Source organism: Mangifera indica, chromosome 7 (genome assembly GCF_011075055.1).
Source record: "Mangifera indica cultivar Alphonso chromosome 7, CATAS_Mindica_2.1, whole genome shotgun sequence".
In the NCBI taxonomy this organism is placed as follows: domain Eukaryota; kingdom Viridiplantae; phylum Streptophyta; class Magnoliopsida; order Sapindales; family Anacardiaceae; genus Mangifera; species Mangifera indica.
This window is the reverse complement of record NC_058143.1, coordinates 18,753,318-18,774,248: the sequence shown is the minus strand read 5'-3', so window position 1 is coordinate 18,774,248 and position 20,931 is coordinate 18,753,318. Positions and strand designations below refer to the sequence as shown.

Here is a 20,931-nt window from a genome sequence, read left to right as displayed (position 1 = left end):
TTTCTTCCACGTTGCTAGCTCTTCAAATTCTTACAGCTTGCACAATGAATTAGACAAGTCATTAGTAGGTAAAAGGGGTTTATTACTTATGTAATTAAGTTCACGAAGTGTAATAAGAGTTGTTGACAAGACAAGATGCTAAATCGAAAATGTTGAGAGTCAATTCAAGATCATGCGCAATTTATCTGCAATGTCTATGGCACTCAAAGGTTGTGAGCAGTAATACTAGGACCCCAAATCCCATTTGATTTATCTCTCTCTTTCTCTCTTATATTCATATGTTGGGGCACGAGAAAACGACGTGCTTCCCACCTTCCCAAGCGCATGCGACCCCACGAAATCCTAATTTCAAAGACCTCCAAAAGAAGAGCTTAAATTTGTTTTTATGTTTGAATTCTTACAAATATACTACCCATATATCAAAGGAACTACTTACTCCCCGAATCACAACACAAAAGAACAACAGCTTTGAAAGAAAGAACGGAGAAAACTAAGTAAAGCATCTCAGTGATTGTTGTGTTTTGAGTATGTTGTTTTAAATACTGTAAAATTTCTCTCTTTTACTGCATTTGTTTATTCTCTACCTGTTTCAAAGTGTAGGTGCTATCTCTTAATTGATTCTATCGAGGGTTTTGCATCTGTTCTTGATTTGTTCTCTTCATTGAGATCACTTCTGGGTCATTGATCTTTTAGATTCTTCTTCATCTTGTAAATTAAAGACTTCCTTTCTTTTCTTCTCTCCTTTACTCGATTCGGTTACCAATTGCATCTAATTCTCTCTTCTTACTGCCTCTTTCTTCATCTCTTTATCTCTACCTAGCTTCTACCTTCTATCTTATTAAATCTGTGGAAGGTTGAGCACACAGTAGCATAAAGAAACAATCCATAGTTTGCAAACCTAATCTGCTTTTTCTTGTTAAGCTCAAGTTTGACTTTCTGGTCTCAAACCCTCAATTTGTAAAGAACTCAAAATACAAACAAACACGGAACCCTTAAAGGTTATTTAATTCTTTGATCTATCATCTTCACTTGTTTGTTCTTTTACCACAGATTGCAAAACTGGCTAACCCTTGGTGGACAAATCAAGTGGCCATGCCGGGCATCGACCCAGCAGCCGATTCACTGGTTCTACACAAACGCGACCTTGAAATCTCAGTAAATGAAACCAGCAATAATAGAAGCAATGAAGATGAAGACAGAGATACTGGCGACGAACCCAGAGAGGGAGCAATTGAAATTGACACCCGAAGACCCAGAGGTCGACCTCCTGGATCAAAAAACAAACCCAAACCACCAATTTTCATAACCAGAGACAGCCCTAATTCTCTCCGTAGTCATGTCATGGAGGTGGCTGGAGGTGCTGATGTGGCAGAAAGTGTAGCCCAATTTGCAAGAAGGCGACAGCGTGGCGTCTGCGTCCTTAGTGGCAGTGGTTCGGTGGCCAACGTGACACTGAGGCAACCAGCAGCACCCGGTGCTGTGATGGCACTGCCTGGTAGGTTTGAAATTCTATCGTTGACCGGAGCGTTTTTGCCCGGACCAGCTCCTCCAGGCTCAACTGGGCTAACCGTGTACTTAGCTGGAGGACAGGGCCACGTGGTGGGAGGGACTGTGGTGGGGCAACTGGTGGCAGCTGGCCCTGTTATGGTCATTGCAGCCACGTTTGCAAATGCTACATATGAAAGATTGCCTCTAGAAGATGACGAAGAGACTGCTGGTCAAGGACAGATCCAAGGGACTGCCGATAATTCGCCGCCGCAAATTGGGATCAGTGGCCAAAACACTCACACTGCTCTTCCTGATCCTTCACAAATGCCTGTTTACAATCTGCCTCCAAATCTACTCCCAAACGGCAGTCAGCTACACGAGGCTTATAGTTGGACTCACATGCGCCCGCCTTTCTAGATAGAACTACAATTTCCATTTATAATTTGAAGGTAGGAAGGCTGTAAGTATGTTATTCTTATCTTAAGGTCTTTTTTTGTGTTACATAAAGATAGGCTCTTGAAAGAAGATAGAAAGAAGGATTGAGAAGAAGAGGAACCATGGTTTTCATTGTACATTAATTTACTTGTTCTTTGTTTCACTTCCTTTCTGTTTCTAATAAAAATGTTATCTTCTTATTATTCAATTGTTTTCTAGTCACCGATACAATTATAAATTGTTGGTGATCATGATCTAGATTTTTTCTTTCGCAATATTTTTTTGTTTTCGGGTTTGAATTTTACTATTTATATAGACTATAGTTTTCTATATAAATATTGCTAATTGGATTATGATTTAATATGATATAATAGCTAGATTACACTTGAGGAATACTAAAAATTATGTGTGTGGATAGGATTGGGCATTCATCATATAAGAAGCTGATGGGTTTTGCCGATCAACAGTTTTCATATCTGTCATAAGTTGCTTTTCTCACTTTACTCAGAAGAAGAAATAAGGACTGTAGTTTTAAGTTTCAGGAATGTGATTCTAGGACGTACTTTTACAAATAGTTTTAGATTTTTATATGTGGAATAGGATTGGTAAAGTGACTAAAAATTTCATATATACTTGCATAAAAAGTAAGGTCATTCAAAAGATCAGTAAACTGTCAGAAGATAAATATGGGCAGTAATCATATATGAATCTAATTATTTGTCCAACTTCTTTGTGTTGACTCTGAGGGAAGATCAAATCAGCTTTGTCTTGGAATTGTAGTGCATATATTATAGAATTGTTGGTTAACTGGGGGGATTTATTTTTTATTCTTCTTTGAAGGATAAGTAAAACTAATTTACTCTTACATATAATAAAGCAGCAATCTCTTTGTTTATTATGTCTCAAGATATATCAAATGCTTTCTGTGACAAACATATTATAAAATATTCGTTTGCATCATTTCATTCTAGCTAATGGATCTAGCAAGATTTATATTATATTTTACACACCAAAACTAGGCAAAGAAATGATATTAACTCGTATGTGTAAAGCCATATATGACTCAAATAAAAGATAATAGACTGCAAAAGATGTTTTCTTTATTATCAGTTTCCTTGCAGGTGGCGCATACAATGTATCTCCGAGCTAGGGCATTTAATAGCCCCCACATGTTTGGTCAAGCCATGGCTCCTCTCTGGCTCCTTGATGATCAATTATAAGTTCAATTGCAGAAAATCTAGCGCTCCTACTATATAATCTGTATAAATAATAGTTTTCTTGGATGCAAGCTAGTTTTTTGGAGGACAAATTAATCTGTTGACAGAATGGGGGATTCTCTGTCCATAATCGTTCAAAATAGCTTTTGAAAGAAGGTGAGACTTAATTAGGTGACAAAACTAGGAGACTCTTGCTCAAGTTTAATAGTTTTCTTCTTTTAATATTGATTACCGATTAAGTAGTGGATTAACCTAGCATTTAAAATTTAAAAGTATGCCCTAACAAAAAGGGGAAATTGTCATCATCAAGAGCTAAGATTCTTGAAGTTCCCATCCCACATATCATTTTTTGTCACTAATACAATAAACCCTAAGTGAAGAACTCTGCATTTTCAAATAAGTCTGTGAATATATTTAACAGTTAATTCAGTAGAAATGATACCTTCTAAATCCTAGAATTATGAATGTTATTGAACTAGACATATAATAAATATGTATGTATGATCAATATAGAAAAGAAATCAAAATATATGTTTCATTTTATATCATTAAAACAAGCATAAACAATAAAGGGGACAAGTAAAATCTGAATATTGAATACTAATCATAAGACACAATTTCTTTGCTATTTTGTTTTCTTTTTGAAAGACTTGCACCATTGTAGATACTTTGTTATATTAATGTTGCTCTCCTGTCCCTCTTGAATTTTATTATTATAGAAACTCTGATAGGTCTTAAAAAGAAGCTGACGATTTCTAGTTTGTGTGTTTGTGATACAAGCTTAGTTCAATTTTAGGCTTTTCTTTGTTGTCTTCTCCTTGGGGATAGGTGAGTTCAGTTTGTTTTTCGAGCCCTAGTTTGGCTTATTGTTACTTTGTGCTAATATATTTTTATTTACCCAAAAAAATAAAAACAATAATCAAGTTATGTCTGATAAAAAAGGAAACACTTAATCAATATGCAATTAATTGAATTCTTATATCTTGTGGTCTTCTAATTCTTTTTCTGGTAGTTTAAAAGCTACCAAAATGATATATGTGCAGCTAACAATAGGACATTGATATGGAATGATTCTGCAAGAATTTTTTTTTTTTTAAATGAATTTGGGCTGTTTTCAGATTGGATGTTGGAGAAATATTAAAACTACATCGCTGGAAATGAATTTGCTTGTGGTTTTCAGAACTAAACTTACAGAAGAATTGTCAGTAAATTTATGAGTTCAACAGAACTTCACATAAAACTTATCAGCCTTTCAATTCAATTGGTTGCTCCAGTTAAAGTTTCACTAAATTACATTGTAATATTCCGACTAAGGTCAAATTACTTTAGTAAAATGTGTTTAATTATATTTTAATGAAACTTTAGTTGAAGGATCCAAAGGTAAAGCTAGGCAACAAGGAGGACCCGCTTCACATGAATTCACGTGTCAAGCTTAATAAATCTTAACACAATATTATTGACAACTTGGACACAGCATTCCAACGCTAAAGGCACATAAAAAATGGACCCATTTGTTCAATAATTACTCTCTCTCTCTCTCTCTCATTAAAATATTACTCCTAAAAAAGAATAAAAACAAATATGTATTCTCCCTTTTGCCAAAATTGCCATTCCAAGTGTTGCTGCCCTACCCACTTGAAGCTTTCCTTCGAGACTGTGAGAGCCCACTTTGGCTACAATAATTAGAAAGGGAATCCACTTAGTCTCTACATTAATGAAATGTAGACCACCCATTAACTCCACTAATTAATATTTAATTAAGCTTAATGGTGGGGTTTCTGCAAACATCATCCAAGAGAAGAGAAGTTTAAGAATATGTTAGCTTTTCTTTTAAGTCCATGTTGATGCTGAAATTAAATCCAGAGCCAATTGTTGTGGAGAACACGTCATCTTTACATCTTCTACGATCCATATTAAAGCACAGTTTAACCTAATCTTCTGATTTAAACCAATCAATATTAATCTTATTGTCCACTTCCCTGAGATTGAGAAGCCAACTAATTCATTTACAACTCCTGATTTCTTGCTTTCTTCCATGAACAAGAGCGCCAACAAGTTAACTTAGGAAATTGATTATTCTACAACAACTCGTTTATTTCGAATTGTTTAAGATGATTTTTGTTTCTAGGGTTTATTCCCTAATTACAACTTTAGAAAGTTAAGTTGAGATTAAAGCTAAGACATATTCGAATCGTTTTTTGCAAATATTCCATGCCTTACCAATATTTCAACCTCGGCTAATGATAAACAAGTTTGAATTAATCTATTACAAGTCAAAACTGATAAACTATAAAACAGGAATTATACGTCAAAAAAATAGTAAAATGGGGACTGTCATTACTTCATCTGATTCCTTTTTGGTGGATGAACATTTACGGATGGTAAAGAAGAGAAAGGTCACAATTTATGCTTGGTAAACAGAAGAAACTAAACCAATCTAGTTAAACATCGGCATCTGAAACTACTGGCTTGAAAGAAACGGAGAAGGATATTTCTGCTTGGATCTCCATTTATTGTATTGAAACTAATTCATTTTCATCAGCAATATGATTGAACAAAGTTTGATTGCTACCCATGCTATAGCAGCTTTGGTAGGGTCAAAACCTCAACAACATTCAGCGAACATGTTCTTTTTCTTTCATGTGTTGGTTAATCAATCTCACCTCCATTAAAAGAATTGAGTTTGAATTAGACATATATATATAATCACAAAACTATATGCTTCATATTTTCAACAAGTTACATGGAGTAACTAAGAAAGATTTCTAACTTATTGATAATTGTCAATTTCCATCCTCAATCTCAGCAAGTCTTGAAACTTTTGTTGTAAAAAAATACGAAACTTTGAAATATAATTACATAATTCATAAGATAAAAACAAATTAGTCGGGCCCCTTATGTTATTAACGGCTATAATTAACAAATAATATAAGGGACTTGATTGGAGCGTTGAAGAATTATGAATGACGAGTAAATAAATTAATCACAGTAGTAAGGTCCACCGTCCATCACGACTGTCATGTCTGAGCTGAAACCAATCAATTAATGAAAAATAAGGTGAAAAAGGAAAACTTTTTCCAGTCTAAGCATACCACATGGTGGATTTATGAGCTCTGCGTCCACACGAATCCACTGGTTTTTTCTCCCTCCCGTCAAGTGCGAGGGCTCTCAGATTTTCTTCACGTTTCGTCGAATTACCAGTAAAAGTAAAAGTAATAGTAAAAGTAAAAGCTTCTAGTCGTGAAACCGTTGAGCACGAATTCTTTTGATAATTTTAAATGATAAAATAAATTAGAATAAAAAAAAGTAATTTTAAAAATCATTTCAATTAAATACAAAAAATGTCTTCACCCCAACCTTTTGACAAGACCTTTATCATTTTTTAAATGTACGAGAAGGATTTAAGCATAATTAAAATTTTCGACAATAAACATATAGACAATATCGTATAACCTTGTTCATCTTATTTTATAGTAGATGAATATAAATCCATAAGAGAATATGTTAGTATGAGATCTTACATTTTTGATACAAAGGGTAATAGACGGGGATGAAGAGTAACAAATGAATTAAGTTGGCAAAAAATAAAAAATTGTTATAATTCAATTAAGGTTTAGGGTTTATATATTTAAATTTATGTGATTTTTTTTTTTTTTGACTTTAATGTATTGGCTTAATAAATGGTTGATGTTTAATCTTGGATATTTAGAAGTAATCATTGATACATTATATACAAACTAACCAATGGAATTTACCTAATGAATATAAATATAATTTATAATACATATAGTTCTAGTTAGTCCTGGCCATGGTTCATGACCGGAAGTTTCCGTTCAAAACCGTCGGTTCACGGTTCGAAAAAATAAGGACCCTGAACCGAAACCGTAATAAGACAGTTTTTAACCAGTTCGAACCGACGGTTCCAATTCATGACCCCGGTTCAAAACCGACGTTAAACCGTCAATTCTAATACATGATCTTGATTTAATTTTTAAATTATTAATTATAATAATTGAAAATTAAAAGAAATGTTTGGACTTAATTTTTCAATTAAGCTTCCTACGTATCTTCTTGGGGTTTAGAAAAATCAAAACCTTCGTAGTTCTCTTACCTTTGCATATCCAATAGCCGACAGTACCTTCTTACCTTATCATTCACCTCTGCTATCTTGACTATTATTTCTAGTCATCGAACTATCCATAGTTAAATCAAACGATTCTTCATTGAAGTCCACTTTTATATCTTGTTGGCGTAATTCGGCTCTTGAACTATCCACTTTTATATAATAAATAAATTATATAATTAATTATGAAAGATAATAAATAAAATTAATTATAAGAATAAATTCTATAATTAATTATGAATTGTATAATAAAAATTGAAATTGAAATTAATAAAAAATAAAAAAAGAATTTAATTAAATTTGAGATAATTTGATTGAAAGATTGAGAGAGTATTAAGAATTGAAAGGATGAGAATGAGAGTAAATGAGAGAGTTTGAAGGATTTAGTGTGGGAGAGTTGAGAGATTGAATGCATATATATAGGAAAAATTTTAAAAAAAGAATTTTAAAAAGGGGGGGTGAAACGAAATTTAGAAAATATGCAGGGGAGCTCCCTTGCAAAAGATTTTGAAATATGCAGGGACTTGAAATATGCAAGGGACCGGGTCCCTGCATATTTACAGGGAACCAACGGTTCCTTTTTGTTAAAATTTAAAAAAATAAAAAAAATTCAAAAAATAAAATAAAATTACCGGTTTAGAAGATGTAAACCGTCGGTTTATAAACCGGATGTGAACAGACAATTTTACAGTTTAAAATTATATAAACCGGAATCGAACAATCAAAATCCGGTTTCGATTCCGGTTCAATCCGGTTCCGGTTTTATCCGTGCTGGTTTCGGTCTGGTTCATGGGCCAAACCGGCCCGTGGCCAGGTCTAGTCCTAGTTCACTTTTAGTCCTCATCGCGAAAATCAAATGGTAAACTCTCGTATGCGATTGAAAGGCACATCTTTGAAAAAAAAATTCTGTTGATCATTAAAGTTTGCATAAATCTTCCCAATTACGTCTTTGTTTACTCTTTATATTGAAATCTGAAGTCTAATCATACCTAAGAAACATCTTCACAATGGTAACCGAAAATCATTGCAGGGCATTGCCGGGGGAAAAAATGAGCTCTGAGTTTCCACATACCTGCGGGTTTTTCTCCCATGTTCCATCAGATTAGCAGTAAAACTAAAAGATTCTAGCAAGTTAGCTGTAAAACCAAGACCATTGAGTGATGATTTTACAGAATCATCCATATTTCTTAACTAAAATTATACAAATAGATTCAAACAAAACTGTAAATTCATATGCTTGTAATTACAATAAGTAAAGAAAAAATTTAGTTTCTGACATAAAATTATGAATGTGATTAAGTTATAATAGTCCAATCATTTGTTTTATGGAAAGCCTCCCGGAGATTACCCTAGCCACAAAAATGAAGCTGACTGATTAAGACCACATGTATCCTTGAATGATCCATCCATGCATATTTTCCAATCTGATGTTTACATTTTACCATTAAAAAAAAAAAAGCTAAACTCACATTTTTCTCACTTCAATTTCAACATGACAATACCTTCATATGTATAATATAATACTTTCTGTTAAATCCATACAACAAATCACTTTGAATTCGTCTTAAAGCAAGTGGGTGCTCCCCAATATATTATAATTAATTAATGTGAACCTACGTATTGATTATAGCTAATCTTCATGCTTAATTTCGATAACTAACATTTAACAACTAACACGTTTTTTGGAGACTTTATTAGTAAACATAATGCAATAATTTATGGATTTATTGAGACAAATTGTCATTTTTGGCTGCTCTATGAGGAGAAATTTCTACAGTTTGATTTAGATGTGGATTCCCCGTTCTGATCTCCTTATGCTAGAGAAAGATCTTGTATTAACATTTCGTTACCATTTTCAAAGCTTGCCATAAATGCGGCCATTAATACATTGAATAATTATCCATCAAGCTTTCCTTCTTGAAAATAATAATAAAATTATGCCTAATCCTCACCACAAACTTCGGTAAGGTTAGTTTATATATGAAACGAGTTTAAATAAGATTCAATTTAAAATAAATTTAAATTTAAAAAAGTTAATTTAAAATCAATAAATTAAGACTTGAATATAGTTTTAAAATAATTTAATTTTGAATTTAATTTAAGTCGATTCAAACTTAAATATTTGAATTAACTTAAATTAAACTCGTTTTATGAAAAACTAACTTAATTTTTAACTCAAACGAATACTATTGTTACCTCAAATGAACCCAAATCTTAGATCAATCTAAGATATATGAATCTTTAGTTATTGTGATTTGATGCTTCATTAGTTCATTAATCATACAATGTCAACTTAATTACTATTATCTCCTTCGTTTATCACTCTTTATTTCCTATATTTAGATTTATGATAAAATGAACGAGGGATATTGGAATTGACTAATATCGGAATTTATTATTTTCATAGATTAATTTGTCAAAGACGGTTTATCAAGTGATGACTTAAACATTGAATAGAGGCAATTTTAAAATGAAATAAATAATAATAAAATTATATGCATAATCAATGAATATAATTTTATATATAAATAATAATATAATATCATATAATTAAGTGATTTTAAATTAGAGATTAAACAATATTCAATTATATAATGATATATTATATTTATGTATAAAATTATACTTATTATTTATATATAGAATAATATTATATGTATAACATTTTATAAAAACAATAAAATATCATCGTATAATTAAATAATTTAAAATTAAAATTAAAATAATATTTAATTATTTATATATACGATTTTATAATAATAATAAATAAAATTACATTCTCATAGGAAGTTTGGTCTAAGCTTTCAATTTTCAACTCCTATGATCGAGGCCTGCTACATCGGCCCAAACTTCAAGGTAAGAAAGTATAAGGCCAACATCTTTAAGTACAATTAACCAGAGTCGAGTCCGAAGCAAAGTGGGCATTATGACTGGTGCTATTCAAGCCCAATAATATATTTTTAATTTGTAATTATTAAAAAAAACATTTTATTTTTGAATAAAAACTATATTTACAAATAAATTATATAAATTGAGACAATAGTTTATAATTGAGTAATATAATTATTATTTATATTTTAAAATTACTCAATTAGATATTACTTTCTCAAATTACATAAATAAATTTGTATAATTTATTTTTACGTATACTATGAAAACTTTTTACTTTAAACTTATCCTTGCTTTCAATTCATCTCATGGTTTTAGAAGGATTCTAGGGAGGCCTTTGCTTTGTTTGATTAAGGGTGCTATTAAAATCAATTTAAGAAAAATAAAAAGAATTTATTTTATAAAAATTAAAACATATCACACCTTGATTTTGACAAAAGAAGTTAAACCGTTGATATTTTCACCTTGGAGTAGCAGAAAAAATTTTCCATAGATCCTTCAAGAGTAAGGGTTGAGTTGAGTTAAGTTTCAAATTGATTCGGTTTATTCTACCTATATTTAAATGAAAAGAAGTTAAAAAGTTTCATGTAACGGTGGATTTAATCCAAGTTAATTCAATTATAATATTCTACAACTCAACTCAACTCAAATGAAACAATACTGAATTAGAGTTTTGACTTAATAATTATACTAAAGATCAATATATTTGTCTATTTGATAATATTGTTATTGATGTGATAATACTATTTACCCTTAGCACCAACCCTTTTACGATATTATATATCAATTTAAACAAACTCAAACTAAATATTATAAATTCAATATGAGTTTAAACCCGCCATAGGATTGATTCGGTTATAATCAAATCCATCCATTATTTGGGGTGATCCAAAAACAAAATTTGGAATAGATTTACAAATAAGCATGGGCTGGGCTGAGGGACATGACATGGATAAATGAGTTTCCATCCATATTCAGCATGGGAATTAAATAGTGTATTAAAACCTTAATTTTTCATATTATATATTATATTAAATAATACATTTTTTAAAATAAAATAATAAAAAATTTTAAAAATTAAATTAAAGTTTTTTTTGTTATATTTTTCATTTTATTTTCCACTTTCAATTCTTAATTTAATATCACCAATGTTTTTAAAATAAAATAAATGACTAAAATTATATTATCAAATTGTTACTAATTTAATTAATAAATAATATAGATGAAGAATTATAATTAAACTTCATTATACAAAATAAGTAATGTAATAAAAAAAATACATTAAGGTAGGTAGTTATATATTAAACATTCAATTAAAATAAAAAAAATCATTTTTAATTGATAAAAGAAAATAGATTCGATTGGGTAACCCCATTTTGAGCTACCTCCAAATTAACTCTACTTAGTTTTGGAAATGATCTCGATTTGACTCAAATTTATAATTTGAGTTCTAGTTAAATTCTAATTAGAAGATTTTGTTTGTTTTTGAAATTACGCCAAATTCAAGTTAGGAGGTATTTGATTCAATTGGACTCAAGTTTGGTTCGAATAAGTGGTTTTACTTATTATTTAGATAAAATAATATCGTTTTATCAATGAGTCATAACTTAAACCATAATTTAAACCATCGATTTGAATTATAAATTTGAATTGAATTGACCCATGAATTTGAACCATTGATTTGAATTGAATCAAATTGAATCATGTTATATTTAAGTTAAACTCGAACCAATGGGTGTTCGAGATTGGCTCGGTTTGTATTCACCCTTAATTACATGCCCAATTTAGTTAAAAAAATGTATCATTTTGTATCATTAATTTTACTAATATGTATCATATCGTACGATAAGACTATTGTATCATATTAAATTTCGATACATCCTAAAATATGTATTATTTTTTATCTGTATCATATCGTATAATATGTATTGCATATCATACGATATTAATAACTATGATGTTTAGCTTAATCTAGAATGGGTAATTGAAGATTTATGCTTTCTAAATCTAGTATATTAATTTAATTGTTATTAGTCTGGTAGTCAAATCGTATATCGTATCGTATATCAAAAACTTAATTTTTTATATTATATTGTATGATAAACCTTTTAAAAAATAAAATTATAATTAATATGTCATCACTTTTAAAAATATCATAAACATCTATACAATTTCAAAATTTTTCATATACAATCATATTTTTTTTTTCATATACATCATTTTTTTTAAAGTGTATCAAATCGTATCAATAATATCTATCATATTATAATATATATCATATCATATCATATATTTATTATATTATATTAATTAATATATTTTTTATTGTATTTTAAAATATATATTATATATTATCAAATTGTAATAATTACGTTATTAATTTGACAAATCCCACTTGTGCCTCGAAACCTATTAATATAATTATTGGACTGCAACTTGGTGTTTGGAAATTAAATTATCAATTAATTGCGTTGTTTTATATGGATTATCACAGCTGAGCATGAAAATGATTGTCTTTTATTCCAATGACATTTATAGCTAACCCTGTAACCAAACACTATGGACGACCTAATTATTTTACTAATTATATAATTAAAAGTGGGTTATTAATCCAACGCACAAGACAGCAAAATCCAAATTACCGAATCAAGCAACCTCCACTTATTTTAATGATACTTGTTAATCAAGTTTAAGAGCCCCACGGCAGCCCCTTTACTATTTTTAATCTGTAAATTCCAAGGCTTTTTTTTTTTTAAGTATTATAATTATTTATAGTTTCTTGTATGCAGAGCCCTTTGACAAACAACACTTCATCTTCCAATTAATTTATAGAAGAAAATCCAAGTGGGCATGTCATTGCAATGGAAGCTCATATCTTCATGCAATCCAATTTTTCATCCGATATTTGCTAAACTAACATTCTCATCCTTTAAATTTTAAAAGACTAGATTTTAACCCATTATCTACTTTTATTAATGGATTTAATTAAATAAAAAAAATAAGAAAGTCATTTAACATAAATTTTCTCTTCTTTCTCTTATTCTTTCTATTTTCTCATCTTTTTCTTGCTCTTTCTAATTTCTCTTTTTTTTTTCTTTTCTCCCTTTATAAAAGATTAGGAAATGAAATGTAGTTTTTAAAACTATTAAGACTGTTAATTAAATTTCAATATACCCTTCAATAACTTAAAAAATGGCAGTTATATATATATAAAAAAACATAATTATTTAAAATTAGTTATAGTTTTTTTTTTTTTAAGTCTAAGTAATAAATTTCTAAATTAGTAATATATATTTGTTATAATTTTTTAATTTCAATAAAAGTGCAAAATAAAATCTGAAAAAACCAATAAGATTCACTAGTAAAATATTGGATGATGGATGAAAACTTAACTTTTTAAATTTAGAAATAAAAATTAGTCAATTAGGCAAACTTTGGGTGGGATATAGTGATTTGGCCATAAATTAATAATTGTTTTGGATGCAGAGCCCCTAGCACAAATACTAGAACAAACCGTACTCCAAGTTGTGGTAAATAAATTATATTGATTCCTAATGATTTATGCTTTGACTAACTTATGGATCCTAAAATCTTGCTTTTATTTTCTATTTCAAGCATCAATTTTTGTCTCCTTCCTCTTCATAAGACACACCCCTCATTCTGTAGCCAACTTTTCTTTTTTTTTTTTCAGCATTTAGGGGGTTTAGATCTCAAGTGTAATAAAATAATAGAATCGGATCCATCTTCTAAAATTGTGGTGTCTCATGGGAATACCAGATTTTGATAGCATGAGAGCTTGTTTGCACTTATATTTGGTTTTGTTGGGTTGGGACCCTTCATATGATGTCTATTCAGAATGATTACTGGCAGTTTAAAGACGAAATGATTATTTTTCATTTAAATATTGTTAAAATAATAAATTTTTTTATTTAAATTTAAAAATATATTTTTTTCACATAATATATATTGAAAAAATTATTATATAATAAGATTAGATCAAAAAATTATATTTTATTTCTTCTTAATTCTTTCTTTAGTCTTTCTTCTTTTATGTTATCATATCATCTGAGTTAATTATATTGTTATTTTTCTTATAACAACACTGTTAAATAATATTTTCACTAAATTCAAAATATCTCTTTTCAGTCCTTTTAATAAACCGATTAAACTTCTCTTTCGATAACTAATAAGTAACTTTTTGTTCACTTAATGTCCTCTCCAACCCTGAGTTCTTCTCCTCTAGATTCTTTTAACTCATGCCTTAAAAATTATACTTTCATTCTTAATATTTTTACTAGCTTCATTTCTCAGCCTTCAATCTCACTTCCAATCTTTTTTGTCATTGACCTCAATCTGAAACCGCATACGTTTCATAGTACTTCTAACAAATCTTTAACACCTCCAATTCATTTCTTAAATTTTGAAAACCTTAATTGTGTTGAATCCCTATCATTTGAAGCTAACTTCCTAACAAACGAAGTCAGCCCTAACAAAACCAACAAAAAAGCATATTAGTAAAAATACTAATTGCTATCAGTCACTGCAACTTCTTTCACTCTGTTGTTGCCTTCCTTATCCAACAAGTTGACACAGCTGAATTCGTTGTGGCGCTCTTCTTCAGTTGCACAAAATCTTTCTCCACATCTTCTTCTAATATATTATGTGATATTTGTTTGTTCTGAATTAGAAAACCAAAACAAACAAGAAGAAAGAAAGAAAGAAGAAAAAGAGAGATGAGCATTCTTACCCCTTTAATGGAAAATATAGTTTCATCGAAATTCGGGTGAGAAATAATCATCATTTGCCCTAATTTGAATTACTTGACAGATCAAACTTGTTCAACAGAAGGTGCGAGGGACCTGATGGAAATTGTCAATCAAGTAAAATGAATAATAATAATGTTGACAAAAACCTTAACCAACCATCGTTACACCTAAACATGATATTCATAATGAAGCAGCCACCACTAACACCTCCACTTTCCAAGAAATTTCTCTATGAACTGATTGGCAAAAAGCGATACATGGCAAATCACAGGAATTTGCGTAGTGGTTGGGTCAATATTCCAAAAGGATCTAACGTCAAGTCCTCTCATTAAAATATAAAAATTAACAATAAATAATCGAAATTCATATTGAAACCGATTTAGGTGGTGGGGTTGGGGCTGGGGTTGACATGGGTCTAGTCTGGGTCCAACTCCACGTGCCATGTCTCTCTCATAAACCAAAACAAATTTGTGGTGGTACGTAATGCTGTCACTCCTGCATGAATTCTTCCCTTCATCGACCAACCTCATTTGGATTGGCATACTGTCTTCCATGAGCAATGCATACCCGGTTTTGAAGATCCGATTGAATATTTATGATCTATCATTATATAATTAAATGTTATTTTGTTCTTAATTCATAATCACCAAATTATACAATAACACATAATCTAAACATCCAATTTGATGCTCAAAACTATATACATCCAATATATATATATATATATATGTTTGACCTTTCTCTACAATCCTAAGAGATCTGGTGTTTGTATAAAAAACTTGCAATCAACCTTTCATGGTTTCCACAATGTTGCCTTGTTTTCAGGATGATGTATTTTATATGCTTTCATCTAAACTATGCATATGTTGGGAAAATTAAAAAAATGTTCAATCACATTAAAGAGAAAAGGTGCTAACTTGTATACCATTTGATTGTGAATATATGTAACATTTCTATGCTAGGAACTTGGTGGGGGATAATTGGGAGACAAAATGGTGTTGTCGGATTATTTCATTGAGATTCATCACCTGAATATTCGGTAATTTACAGTTTGTTTGCATGCAGCAGGGCTCTTCGAAGCTCGTTGGCGATTCCTTGCAGTAGAACTGGTTTTCGAATGACACCATTCATGCCAACCTGCATGCATCTGTCCCACACATTATCGTCAGTACTTGTTGTCATGGCCACAATCAATGGCCAACTACGACTCCGGAATTTCCGAATTCTCACTGCAACTTCAAACCCATCCAACTCAGGCATCTGAAGATCCAAAATGACAATTTGGAATGAAGATGTTGCTGGGCTGATGGCACTGAGGCATTCAAACCCAGATGAAATAGCAGATACATTGCAACCTAACTTCTCAAGCAGCTTCCGGGTCACAACTCTATTCACATCATCACCATCTACTAATAAAACCTGCAAGCCTCTTAAAAGCGAATTGGATTGTGAGAGCTCTGAAGATTCACCATCCATTGCAATAACAATGGAAGATTGTAGTTGAAACCGAAGAACAAGCCCCATGCTTTGTGTAAAACCATGAGAATCTGGGACAGCCCAGATGTTCCCTTGCATAAACTGCCGAAAAATAAGGAAACAAAATAATTATTAACTGTTCAAATCATGAAAGAGCATAATGGTTTTCACTATATCCCACATAAAACATTGACCCGTTAACACTTAGGAATCCACAGTAAGAGGGAAACATAATTGTTTTAAAATATTTTAGCTGGACTTCACAATTCAACCATATATATATGTATATATAATGTGGGGTAGCTTTATTCATAAATAAATAAGAAAAGCTAAGTTTGTCAAAGCATATACTCAATGACAGCAAATCAACAATAAAATATATGATATATTTATCAGTAATAGAATCCTAGAAAACAAGACTATGGGACCACTTATATAAATTGAAAGATTCACCAACATGAACGGTTTTATCCCCATTATTATAGATAGAGGTTTATTGTGGTTTTTCGAAATAAAAAGGACCAATTACCAGCAAATAACAAAAGTTATAAACTACCGTTGTTAAATGATTCAAGTTCAATTTAGCTTCTAAGTTACCTAGTTATCACTTCACATATTTCACAAGGGATATCTTACAACCTATTGCCCAAACCACATAAATGATAAGACAAACATCGTAATGAACATTCTCACCTGAACTAACTTTTTGCAAATGCTGAAGCTCAAGCGGTCCTCAATTCCTTCACTGGCACTTTTTCTACCACCAAACTGTCCCACTGAGGTAGAGCACTCTGTTTGAGAACCAGCATTGTGCATCTCGATTTCAAATCTGATATATACATCCCCATCAGCTGAGGTTTGCCTCCAGGTTGCCCATCTTTGATCATTCCTCTCCTGACTCCCACTCTCTGAGATAACTCGAAGCATTACAGACCCTCCTCTATTGTTGCCATTCAATAGGTTCCCAACCATATGCAAAATCACCTGAAAAACTCTCCTTTCGTCACCCATAACATTATCAGGTAAGGACCTCTCAACCTCAATTGAAAACCCAAAGCCCCTATAAATACACAAGCACCTGGCAAGGCAAGCCACTTCTTTTATCATGGTATGCAAGCTGAAGGATTTAATGTCAAATGGAAACCTTCCACTATCCTTTGTTGAAATGTCCATCACATCATTTATCAAAGTCGAAAGGACATTGCTGGTCTTCATCATTGTATTGACAATCATCTTTTGGTCATTATTCATATCTCCATCCTGCATAATCGAAAGCAAGCCTAGAATTGAATGCATTGGCCTCTTCATCCCATCATTCATTACCTTCTGAAATGAATTTCTAGCCAGGCTTGCCATCATAGCATCTTTTTGTGCTTGTTGTAAAGCTCGATTTTGCTCCTCCAATTGCTCCCTCATGAGCTGGGACTCTTCAAGTACTGCAGCATGAGAGAGTGCTACAGCCACTTGATCTGCGACCACCTTAACTATCTCTAATTCTTGATTGGTCCAAATTCTGGGTTGACTACTTGGAAGAACCAAAACCAATATTGCATAACATGCTTGGACTAGCTCTGGAGTTCCCCCTTTAAAATTTGAAACCCGAAGCATTGGCATTCTAATTGCAGCTACGGGACCTGGCTCACCAGATTCTACACTACTTGCTGTGGCAAGTGCTGAGCTGGGTTCAAGAATATTCACCTCATCACTACCCTTAATCCTCGCAACATCTGGATCAGTAATTGGTATAGAACAATTACATAAATCCGAGTAGTTCCTACATTTCAACTCATGGGTCAAATTCATCTCTGTTTTAATCTCATTAGGCATCCATACTGCACAATTCTGCAGACCCAGAGTATTGGATAACTCCACTAAAGTTGTGTCCAGGATCATATGCCTATCAAGAGATTTGCGAATCTCTTGTGTGAGCATACGAACATGCAATCCAGTCTCTTTCTGTTTCATAATAATCCCAACTTCTCGGCCGAGATCCCAAGCCTTTTTCTTCAACATGAATTCTCTTACTTTCACTTTGAGAAGCAGTGGAATAAGAGTAATGAGAGTTATAGCTGTGGCACATGAGACCAAGGCAGTGAGGATCTTGAACACAGTGAGGGCCAACATTAACTGAAACGGGTGAGGTCCATAGGTCCAGCCATTGAGCAGATGAGTCATTCCACATAGAACAATGAAGGCAATGAACTGGAAGAGGACCCATTTGAACGGTATATTTGAACAGCTAACAAAGTAAAGCAGCTCAATCGGGATTGAAAAATAGGCAACAGCAATCAAGAAATCACTCACTTTTTGGCACTCAAGGATGCTTTCAATGCTCCATAAACTTCCTTCGTCATCACAATTACATCTTGGGAAGCCGTTGTCGGCCACGGATACTGATACAAGGAGTGAAAAAATCAACAGCCCAGTAGCTAATGCCTTTAACATTGCATTCAAAACCAGACTGCCAGCTTCTTCAGTCCATTTTCAACACTATATCTTCAATCTTTCACAACCTCTTAAAACAACAAACAAAGCTATCTTCAACTAAAACTTGGTTAGCAGCCCAATCTTCAATTCTCATTTCCTGCATTGAACGCAAAAGCAAAAAATTACCTCTACAGTCCATTTTCAACACTATATCTTCAATCTTTCACAACCCCATTAAGGTTTTCAAATAATTAATTAGCATTAAATTAAGATCTAACACAACCACCACTCAAAAACTAATAAATTACCTCTACAGTTCTACTTCAATTCACTTTTCCTATCTAAATCTAATTTTAAATTTTATACCTTTATCATATATTTCCGAATAGCACAGTAATGAAGAACAGGACATTTTTTCTAACCCATAAAAATCCAAAAAAAAAAAAAAAGCAAATAGAGGCACGCCGAAGATCCCGCCTAAAAATTGAAAGGAAAATGAAAAAGCTTTCGCTTTTGTTAGAGAAACAAAGAAACAAAAAACAACACAGCAAACCAAGCCAGCATTTCACTCGAACAAAACAAAAAATGCAAGTAAAAATATTTAAACATACCTGAAAAATTTACACCATAGTGGTCAAATATCCAGATTTCAAATCAAACGCACCTTCAGATCTTATGTTTTCTTCGACATGACATGCAGAGACGTATTGAAATAATTCAAAACGCATCTTCATATTTCACAATAAAGTTGATCACTTAAAGCCATTGTAACTTGCACACAAGACAAGTACGGCCCAAGTTCAGCAGCCGTTTAATGGCAAATATCAAAGGCAAACAAAACCACCGAATAAAACCCGGCCAACCCGTTCCGCTTAAACCAGGGAGGCAAAACTACAGGCGGGCGGTGAAGAAAAAGAAACACCCACCAAAACATAATAACACCCGTTTGATCCCAAGTAGTTATTTCCTCTTTTTATCAGAAAAACTGTTGACATAAAGAAGAGGAAATGAAAATGTTAATGTTGATCTTTCGGAGGACGGAAGCGCCGTTGTTATAGTTGATTTTGTAAGAAGAGAGAATTGAAAAGGAAGGGTGGAGAGTGGGACCCAGATTCATACATGAAGAGAACTTAGACGGCCTTTTGAACCAAAACGTCCTCGTCAGACCCAAAAAGATTTGTTTTATTTTCTTTTTCTAAAAAACGTTTCTTTCTTTAATTTTTCTTGTTTTATTGGTTCTATTCATTTCTTCTGCCCCCAATTTCCAATTACGTCCACCTGCTCTTCCTTTTCCTCCCTTAACTCACATCCCACGTGGCATTTCTTGTGTTCATATGCCGGCTTTTTCTCAATTTTTGTTTATTTATTAATTAAACATTCTAATTTAGAAAAATGAAGCACCCGAATTTCAACACTAATAATATATTTTATATTTTAATGTAGATAGAATTCTCATTCATAATTTTCTTCTTTTTAACATGAATTTGATAGATTTTCAAATGCATTCTTCCAAAGTCTCAATATAGGTAGGTGAATCAAGAGTAACCAACCTTTATGTGTGGTTACTTTTTAACCATGTATAAATCATACCTTTTCATACAAAATTTAATTTTATTTAAAAAACTTAGGACCCGTAAAATGGGTAAATCACCCATGGGTAACCTGTTTAAATATGAAAATAAGTTTTAGATTTGTGGATTCATATCCACAAGTAAAACATTTTTGTTGACAGGTTGGGTATACTTGTGAGTACCCGTAGGTCACCCTTTTTTTTTTCAATTCATTTTTTTCTATTTTAATATCAAACTTACAATATACCTAATACACATTTTATATATTTTCCCCTTTTTTTATATGAAATGAACTCAAATGTATTATAAAATTAAAAAATTTATTATATTGAAAATAAATTTTATTACATGTTTAATATTAAAATTCTTCAAATTTATAAACAAACATTTTTATAATTTGAGGTAAATTTTCTTTCCTCCACAAAATACCTATGTATTTGAAGAGAAAAATATTAAAAATTGAGAAAGGAATACATTAAAATAATATAAATAAAAAAGAAATAATGAGAAATTAATATTAACGAGTACCCATGGGTCGA

The 20,931-nt window shown here is 31.5% G+C and overlaps 2 protein-coding genes across 3 annotated transcripts; one reads left to right on the top strand and one right to left on the bottom strand.

The window, feature by feature from the left end:
* The first annotated feature begins 345 nt into the window (after positions 1-345).
* Positions 346-2,131, top strand: LOC123221763 (AT-hook motif nuclear-localized protein 20-like). Its single transcript, XM_044644670.1, has 2 exons — positions 346-525; positions 1,051-2,131. Exon 2 carries the CDS (start codon positions 1,093-1,095, stop codon positions 1,903-1,905), a length of 813 nt encoding a protein of 270 aa, XP_044500605.1. The 5' UTR covers positions 346-525; positions 1,051-1,092; the 3' UTR covers positions 1,906-2,131.
* Positions 2,132-15,814: 13,683 nt separating this feature from the next.
* On the bottom strand, positions 15,815-19,866 carry LOC123220977 (ethylene receptor 2-like). 2 transcript variants are annotated; one of them, XM_044643628.1, is made up of 3 exons: positions 19,433-19,866; positions 17,088-18,978; positions 15,815-16,496 (listed from the first exon to the last, which is right to left on the bottom strand). In XM_044643628.1, the coding sequence occupies exons 2-3, from the start codon at positions 18,837-18,839 to the stop codon at positions 15,963-15,965; spliced, it is 2,286 nt and encodes a 761-aa protein (XP_044499563.1). In that variant the 5' UTR covers positions 18,840-18,978; positions 19,433-19,866; the 3' UTR covers positions 15,815-15,962. The 2 variants fall into 2 exon arrangements, with proteins under 2 accessions (XP_044499563.1, XP_044499564.1); XM_044643629.1 differs by having other exon boundaries at positions 19,486-19,866.
* Positions 19,867-20,931: the final 1,065 nt, after the last annotated feature.

Coding starts and splice junctions, on each gene's coding strand:
- LOC123221763 (XM_044644670.1), top strand. CDS start 1,093: ATGCCGGGCATCGACCCAGCAGCCGATTCACTGGTTCTACACAAACGC.
- LOC123220977 (XM_044643628.1), bottom strand. CDS start 18,839: ATGTTAAAGGCATTAGCTACTGGGCTGTTGATTTTTTCACTCCTTGTA. Junction 16,497..17,087: donor TTTGCAAAAAGTTAGTTCAG/GTGAGAATGTTC, acceptor ATTTTTCGGCAG/TTTATGCAAGGGAACATCTG.